Source organism: Solanum stenotomum, unplaced genomic scaffold (genome assembly GCF_019186545.1).
Source record: "Solanum stenotomum isolate F172 unplaced genomic scaffold, ASM1918654v1 scaffold18646, whole genome shotgun sequence".
Taxonomy (NCBI): Eukaryota; Viridiplantae; Streptophyta; class Magnoliopsida; order Solanales; family Solanaceae; genus Solanum; species Solanum stenotomum.
The window spans coordinates 5,237-14,789 of record NW_026025142.1 but is presented as its reverse complement, the minus strand read 5'-3'; the positions used below and the strand labels follow the sequence as shown (position 1 = coordinate 14,789).

The window sequence follows — 9,553 nt, the reverse complement described above, 5'->3', positions numbered from 1 at the left end:
AAGGACCATCCTATACCTTGCCATCGATATAGGACCTTACTTTTGCTTAGTGGATCCACTAGCCTAATCTTACGTGATCATCTAAAAAGAATGATACGACAAGTCCCATGTTGGCGCATGGTTCTTATGGAGAGTTGAGTTAATATGAACTCGTGTCCCCAATTCGGTGCTCAATACTACTCCCAAAAATACTTTGGCTCATGCTTTTAAAATAACTTCTTTCTTTGATTGAGATAATTACTCAAAACTTTAGCCCAAAGGCTCCTTTGGGGAAAGAAATCATGATTCCCTTCTTATTCAAAAATAATAGCATTTACAACCTCCTTTGGGAATACTTAGTTCCCTAATAGCTTTCTCTTTTTCTTTTTTTTTTAAAAAAGAGAACTCAACTTTAAACTCATGACTTAGCTTGAAACTAAGACTCTTACTCGACTTGAAACTTCACTTGACTTGGAACTATCTTTCCTTGAATCGGAATTATGAATTCAAGGTGTTCGATCACATGTTATGGAAGGATTCTTGAACGCTTAGACGCACTTTGGAACGTCGAAAACAACTATAAAACATAGGTGAATTACTTTGGAACATGCATGAGAAAGTGAGAAAAGAAGAGGGGAAACTTGGCTGAGACTTCAGATTTCTGGTGACACAGATAAGACTTACGAACGCCATTGACGGACCGTAGATGGACTTACGGTCCGTACTGCAGGTCCGTAGATTGCGTCAGAGATTTTCCCCAGAATTCATTTAAGAAAAGGACTAAGTGTTGACCTACGGTCTTGACTTACGGTCCGTAGGTCAGGCCACGGACCGTAGGTCGTGACCGTAGATCGATGCCCCAAAAACCAACTTCCGTTTCGATTGACGGTTGACCAGTACGGACCGTCGATCGATCTACGGTCCGTAGGTCAGTCCCGTAGATGGGGATCGACAGCCCAGAAATTTCTGCAAATCGATGGTGGATCAACCTTTAAAGGGTCATCGCTCTTAGAATCATAATCCCCTCAACATACAATAGGTTTCAACTTAATGCACAACCCAATCAAGCCTCACAACGAACAATAACTTCAACAACCTCAACAACAATATCAACAACAACTAACAACTTCGACACTTCAACAACAATTCCCAATCTTATCTCAAAGCATAGAATAAACTTGGTGTGTGTGAGGGAAAGGATCAACCCACACGAAAAACTCACATACCTTGATAGGGATCACCCCCGACGAAAATCCACAATGGTCTTGACAAATCTCCTCTTTCTTCTCTTCTTCTTCTTCTCCTTCTTCTCTTCTTCAATCTCAAGAACCCTAACTCTTTCTCTTTCAAAAAAAATGGGACAAATATGATCCAAAGATCATCCTAATACAACATTATGAGCTCAAAAGAATTGGCTAGGGAAAAGACTAAAATGCCCTTAATGATTCCCGGACGGATTTCCTTATCAACTGCCCAACTTTCAAAGGTCATAACTCCCTCATACGAACTCGGAATCGAGCAAACTCGGTGGCGTTGGAAAGGTCGTTCCACGAACTTTGCAACCATAACTGGAATTCCACCTAACTCATCCTGAGCTAGAATTTATGGCTGTTCAAAGTTGGCCAAAATTTCACATTTTCCATACGTAGCCAAAATTTCCAAAACTTTAAATTCTTTCCAAAAATGAAAATTTCCAATTCTAAGCCTCTTCAATTATTTCATATTGCCGGATGTTACATATAAACTTCATGTTGATGACAGAGACGATTCTGTTATTATCAATGATTCGTGAGGATTTCAATAGAAAAAACATATAATGACATTACTTTTGGAGATTGTAGGACTTCCTGAGTTTCTTAAGTTGTGATTTTGACCTAACTTGATTAACACATGGTCAGCTCCATCTATTACGTTGTCATTGCAAATGTTCGACTAAAACATGAAAATTAAATCGGAGCTACAAATTAGTTGTAAATATATCAGTATAAAGAAATCAATCAGAGATGTTTATGATCAGTCTAAAGACTAAAATTCGAAATATAACTTGCCTAATTATAATCACTTTCAAATAGTAATCTATCAACATTTTCATTTCACAATGGTATGTCATTTATCGAAGTAAATAACATATGACCGCCATGGAAAAGATTAGGTAGTTGTAATGGACTTTTAGTTAGGGGAAGAGAATAAATTCTAAAAACTACCAATAAACTCAAGCAAATATTTCCTGTATTTTTCATAAGAACAGAAGTTAATAGCCTCTTATAGAGTTGTGCATAGCTAAGTTGCACACACTCTTCACTTTTGATGCACTATCTGTGTTGAATTCTCTAAAAATACTCTACTTTTGGAGAACCCGATAGACACCTAATGACATCTTTGAAGAGTTCAAACAACATAGACGCATAGCATATAATAAAATTCATTTTTAAAACTTATGCATACCTTGACTCATTATCAATAAATTTGAGCAGGTGATCCCTGTATTTTTCATAACAAAAGCAGTTGATTGGTAGCCATATTGGACTCATCATCGCCCTCCTATGTAGGGAACGAAGCAAACACTGTCAAGGGCGACATCTGTACTCCAATATCTTAATTTTTTCCTCTTCTCTCATCAAATATGCCAATGTTTTTCCAATCAATCACTAAAGCACCAAAAAGTTTTATCATAAAAGTAGGTAGTTTTTTACTATGTATAAGTGCAATTATAATCTTCANCTAAAAATACTCTACTTTTGGAGAACCCGATAGACACCTAATGACATCTTTGAAGAGTTCAAACAACATAGACGCATAGCATATAATAAAATTCATTTTTAAAACTTATGCATACCTTGACTCATTATCAATAAATTTGAGCAGGTGATCCCTGTATTTTTCATAACAAAAGCAGTTGATTGGTAGCCATATTGGACTCATCATAGAAATCCTATGTAGGGAACGAAGCCAACACTGTCAAGGGCGACGTCTGTACTCCGTTAATTAGGTCATCACAAAGTCCAAGAAAAAGTTCTCTTCCAACACATGTTTCCAAAAACAGAAAGAAATTAAACATTGAAAAAACAAAACATAAGAAAAAACAGAATGTTGAAATAATCCAAGTTGATTGATGGTTGGAGAAGCCAAGTTGATGAAGGTGAATGTCTTCAAGTGACAGCTTCTTCTCTGTTGATTTAACACAAATATTATTTATATAAAAGAGCGAAAAGAGTTAAAAATGCCCTTACACTATGTAAAAGGTATCATCCGTTTGTAGTTTGATCCAAAAATACTTTTGCTTTCAATACGTTGGTCCAAAAATGCCCTTATTGTTATTTAATGAGTCAAAAATGTTCATTTTCCAAATAAATATATTATTATTTTCTTTTTAACACATTCTTTTTCTAATAATTTATTAAAAAAATTTAGCAAATGTTTATCTTACTTCAATTCAGAAAAAAATAAAAAATGAAAATATTTCGTATTTTATTATTATAATTTTTTATCGTTATATAAACATAAATTAATGATAGATATACTATGATCTTTTTTATATATCTATATAATATGATATATATTATCTGTCAAAAGGGTACATGAAGTTATTCTATTTTAATTGATAAAACGAGATTAAGAAGAAAACAAAATATTTTCTACATTTTTATTTGTTAAAGTGATTTTTAGAAGAAAGAAAACAAGAATGGTGTTCTTTAATAATATTTTAATTAAGAAGACGATGTGTTTAAAAAGGAAAAAATATATATATATTTATTCGAAAAAGGGCATTTTGTAACTATAGGGGCATTTCTGGACCAAAGTATTGACTGCAAGGGTATTTTTGAACCAAAGTATTGATAATAATGATATTTTTAAGCCAAACTATAAATGGAAGATATTTTTGTTCCTTTCCCATAATTTAAGGTTATTTTTGACCATTTTCACTATAAGAGAGGAACAAAAAAATGCTAAATTGTGGACAAGAGAGAGTAGCATATACTATTTTTAATTTCATTTTAACATATAAAGCATTGTCTTAAATGTGGATAAGCAAGAGCACATACAGTCGACCAATTAATTGAAACATCACAAAATCATTTTTGGCAAAAACAATTATCTTCAAACCAATCACACTAAAACCACTCTCACTGACAGCCCTGAAATTAATAACCAATGTCTTCAAGTGCTTGGCAGAAGATATATATATATATGCTTGAAAAGCTTCACCACTTATTATAATTCCTCTTCAACAGCTCCACGTCTTTCATTCTCTCAGGAATCTTCTTTAAATTTGGACAGTCATAGATACCAAGACCTTTAATCAGAGGCATTGCACTTGTGCCTAAATGCCATCTTTCTAGCTTCTCAAGATCACCAAGAATAAGGAACTCTAGTTGACTGAAGTTGTTATCACTGCACATTATTTCTTCTCCTTCATAAGCTGCTACTAAATAGAGATTCCTTAGGTTTGGCAACATTCCCAAAATAGGCATCGGATCTTCTTTCAGTACTGATGATGGAATTTGGAAACAGATCTGGCAATTTCTCTATTTTCCCTCCTAACATCAATTTCTGGAGCTTTTCACAACAACTAACAAATTCAAGGGATGGGAATGATTCATAATCTTCACAACACAATGTGAGAGTGCTAAGGTTTTTCAAGCTGCTAATGTTGCTTAGGGAGTAAGATTTCTTAATACTATTCATCCTTAATTCTCGAAGATTGACTAAATCAACAGGGTCAACATCTTTCCATTGATCACAATGGATGCCATCAACAACTTGAAGATTAGTGAGTTTGCTTATACCTACCAGAGGTTTTGAATAGTACCGAGCAACTAAATGTCTTAAATTTATCAGGTCAGCTGTCTCGCGGGGTAGTTGGAAAGTGTATCCGCCCCCATTGACAACAAGTGTCTGTAGATTCTTGAGGTTGCCAATGGAAGAGGGAAGATCACGGATACCTCTCAAGCTTAAGAACTTGAGGTGGTACAAACTTCCAATGGCATCAGGTACGTCTATAGACACCTTCCAAACTTGCATATCCAAGTACAACACATATAGATGTTGGAACACACTCCTGAAGTTTATAAGACTCGTCTTACGAAAATTTCGATCGAAGAACATAATTGTCCTCAACTTCAAGTTAGAAAGATCAAGTGAGAGGTACCTTTCTCCTTCACTATGAATCACATGTCTGATACATAAAGAGGATATGGAGTGGCTTTTTGGATCATAAATGTCAAAGAAGTTTACCTCCAATGCCTTTTGTATCGCAAGATCATGGAGTAAATCATGAACCCTACATTCAGTAACTCTTTCCCAAAATGTATTAGCCACTTGAACCAAGCTTCGTCTTATCAGTTCATTCAAGAAGCCTTCAGCGACATCCTCCATTCTTTCTTCTCCTCTGGGTATGAAGCCCTCCGCCATCCACAGCCGTATTATGTTATCAGCCTCGACCAGTTGATCTTCTGGAAAAATACCAAAGTAGAGAAAACACTGCTTGAGCGCAGTTGACAAATCATTGTAGCTTAAGGATAGTATGTTAGAGATTTCAATAGATTTATCTTCTTTAATGTTCTTCCAAAGGTGATCTTTCACCTTTTGCCATTCGCTTAGCCCCTTTTTATGTGAAAGTAGTCCGCTCAATACAACAATTGCAAGAGGTAAGCCTCTACACTTTTCCACCATATCCTTAGCTAGACTTTCCATTTCTGGAACCATTGATCGAACATTAAGTAGTTTCCTACAAAAGAGATCCCAACTTTCTTCTTGACTTAGGAAACGAAGTTTATGAACAAAACCTATGTCGTCTGCTCTTTCAGCGACATCCTCTTTGCGCGTGGTAATAATGACTCTGCTGCCATTCTTGCCATCCGGGAATGCTCTTTTCAAACTCTCCCATGCTTCTCTCTGCCATACATCATCAACCACCATAAGGTATTTGCGTTCTTTTAATAGATCACGAAGATAAATTTCAAGATCTCCTTCTGTCATCCTTTCCAACAAATCTAGAGTTTCCTTGGTGCGACCTTGGACGGATTTTATGATATTCCGAAGAAGATCCATGGTGTTGTACTCTTGCGAAACACATATCCAAGCGCGTGTATGGAAGCTATTGAGTATATCAGGACTGGTGTAAAGTTTTCTCGCAAGAGTGGTCTTGCCCAATCCGCCCATGCCATGAATGGAGAGGACACTTCGACGAGGCTCTTCTTTGAGAAGTTGAGCTAGCAATTTTTGTACAACATCCTGAAGTCCAACAAAAATGTAATCCTGGTCATCCACATATGAGGTAGTTCTCCTCAATGTTGTAACCTGATTACTTGTCCCATCTCCAGCATTAGTACTATTGATATTTGTAATACCATAAGTCTCTCGTTTGCGAGAGATATCCATGATTCGTTGCTTGAGTGATTGAATCTCCTCGGCAACATTGTAAAATTTCTTCTCCTTCCTACATATGCAAGCGCAAGCCTTGAGATGACTAGCACCTTTACCAGCCTCGAAGGTGTAAGTCTCGAGTATAGCAACAGCATCATTAGCAATAGAGTTGATCTCAAACACCCATTGCTGAACTCTTTGATCTCCATATTGCTTTTGTTCTGCATCTCTGAGGAAAGACTGTATGAAGAGTAGCTCATTTCTCAGCCACTCAATTTCCTTTCTCAGATTTTTACGCAGAGAAACTTGTTGAATGAGGAAATCACCCAATTTTTGAACTGCAAATGACAGAAAGGCATCAGCCATCTTCAGGAGTGTTGATTTTTATCTGGAAAAGAGGAATAACTAGTTTTGATTGAAAAAAAGAGGAGGTTGTAGATTGGAATAAGGGATATACACTCAGAAGCAGTAGAGATAAATAGTGTGTCAAAGGGTCCACTTGCGTGATTGTTGAAATATGTATTAAAGCTTCTTCAACAACCATTACACAACTTGTGGGAAAATATCTACGGAGAAAAGTCTAAAAGTAATAATTATACGTATTGTCAAATATGTCAACAAGAGATGGACAAATCTATTTAAACCAATAGAGATGGACAAATCTATTTAAACCAAAATCATGGAATATTTAATTAATTTGCATTGATGGAGAAACCAATAGAGATGGACAAATCTATTTAAACCAATAGAGATGGGCATAAGAAGATGCAAGAAATACCAAAGAAATTAACCATATTTGCAATGGCAATGTGTATGATAAGAGTGGTCCATTTGCACTAAGTTTGGCTTATGTTGTTGAAGCATTACAAAATGTGACACCAAATATAATCAAGGCTATGATTATAACATCTCCTCATCCTAATGATGCTTTAGCTTATGGCCATGCTACTTGCAACTGCATTATTGAATTTTTAGATTGTGGCCTTTGTCTAAGTAGTGCAAAATCATTCTTGTTGAGTACTTGTGAAGTCGAATTTGTTGATTGCTCAATGAGGTATGAGCAATACTCACTACCACAAGAAGATTCAGTACCCCTCACTACTTGTTATCGAATTTAGTTAGACAAAGAGGAACTGAAAAAATATTAATCGAACTTGATTGATGGTTGGAGAAGCCAAGTTGATGAAGGTGAATGTCTTCAAGCGACAACTTCTTCTCTGTTGATTTAACACAAATATTATTAATTTATATAAAAGATAAAATGAAGAAATGTTATGTAGGACGATTGGGATTTGCTTGTATATTTAGCTTTCCTATTATCAAATACGCTTCACGTCTTTCATCCTCCTTCAGCTTTCGACAATTATTAATATGAAAACCTTTAATTAGAGGCATGCCACTTGTGGCTAAATCTTCAATTATCCGATCTACATGTTTGGTTAGTGCTACCACTAATACCAACTATAATGCAACTCTTGACAGTTATAATTCTCTAACTTTTACGCTTTGACACTGCAAGTATATAACTTCTTTGGTCCAAACTATTTTTTTTTGTATTAATCCATGATTGGATGTATGTCCGTTAGAATCCTCTGGGAATTTACATCCAGTTTTAATCAAAAAGAAACAGAAAGCTGTATTTTTTTTAAGAAAAAAAAAAGGAAACTATATCGAAGTAACCACATCCAAATGACATATTGGGCACGTGTTAGCACGGGTCATATCTATCTAGTCTAGTAGTAGAAGAAACACTTTCAACATGGTTGTTTCTAGGCATTAAGTGAAAAGATCAAGGGTATTATGGTCCTCAAAGATACTGCAAGTTCAGCTTGCAAAGAAATATTGTACTGTCAGCCTTATTATTTGGGCCTTCTTACCATCGTTAGAAAAAAAACCTACACTTTTCTACTAAATTACAAATTATGTCTTCTATCATTTAGTGCAGTGGGGTCCATTTAATTTTACACATTGACATGTATACAATGATGACATTATTGAGTTTCCACATATTTTCATTTTTATTATCTGCATATTAAATAATATAATATAGTTAAATAATTTAATAAAATTTTATTATTTAGCTTATATATTCAAAATAATTATTTTTTAATATTATATATATCATTAAATAACTATTTATGATTATTAATAGTCATATTTATATTTTTAAAGTATAATTAATAAATTAATTTTAAAATATAAACTCTTAATAAATAATTTATCAAGAAAAACATCAAGTTAATTTAAATCAAGAATATATTTATTAACTCGACGTAAGTACTCAAATAAGATTTTCCCTTTGTGAGGTGTAAATACAATTCATCAGTATTTAATTATTAGAGTTTATATTCTACATACAATTTATCTACATAAAAGGATGATAGAGTGAGAAGATGGGGAGTTGAAGGTCCATCGAGATGCTGGTGCTGTGAAAACCAGGATGAAGAAACACTAACTCATGTGATAATGTTATGGTGGGAAGCAAATGTCAAACCAGAGTTGAAACCATATTATAGAGCTATACCAAGCTTTATTATTTTAAATGTTACAAGAAATGTATATATGTTGATTAAGGTCAGAAGGCCTAAAATGAATTGTTCGTGTAACTGGCCGAAAATTTTAAAGGAACTGGAAGATTACTGTCCAAGACTGGCAACTCTTTCTTTATCCGTGTCGTAATTAGAATTGGACATTAGGCCCAAATGAGATGTATTGTTCCCTGCTTCTATTAATAAAAAGCCCCAAATTTTGATTTTAAAAAAATAAAAATCATAACATGTTTTTCTTTGCAAAGTAATTTTTTTAAAAAAAGAAAAAAGTTGTATTGTTGAACTTTCAAATACTTTTGCAAGAACAATAAGAAGAAACTCCTTATTGAAAAATATTGAATCGCTTTTTATTATTAAATTGACGTTATTGAAAGAACAAACAAAAGAAAACTTCTTTCTTTTAAATTATGTGGTATAATTTAACCAAAAATATACTTCTTTTGTTTGATTTCTTGTGGAGTAACTTAACTAAATATTGATATACTTTTTTTTTACTCTTTGAAATATTAGGGAATTTTACTTTGGGATAAAAAAAAAAACACTCCATATCAACATATTTGGGCCCATAACTATAGGTTCTAATGTCAAGATTTTTGATAAATTAAAATCTTTAAAATTTTTTTTTTTTTTTTTTTTTTTTTTTTTTTTTTTTTTTTTTT

At 34.0% G+C, this 9,553-nt stretch overlaps 1 protein-coding gene and 1 pseudogene across 1 annotated transcript in view; both read right to left on the bottom strand.

Moving 5' to 3' along the window:
* Positions 1-3,963: 3,963 nt before the first annotated feature.
* LOC125850696 (disease resistance protein RPP13-like) lies at positions 3,964-6,743 on the bottom strand (annotated as a pseudogene).
* A 2,238-nt stretch (positions 6,744-8,981) lies between these two features.
* Positions 8,982-9,553, bottom strand: part of LOC125850693 (uncharacterized) — a 2,580-nt gene continuing 2,008 nt past the window's right edge. The window contains exon 2 of the mRNA XM_049530547.1: positions 8,982-9,070. Within this exon, the coding sequence (XP_049386504.1) occupies positions 8,982-9,070 (89 nt within the window). The remainder of the gene's footprint in view (positions 9,071-9,553) is intronic.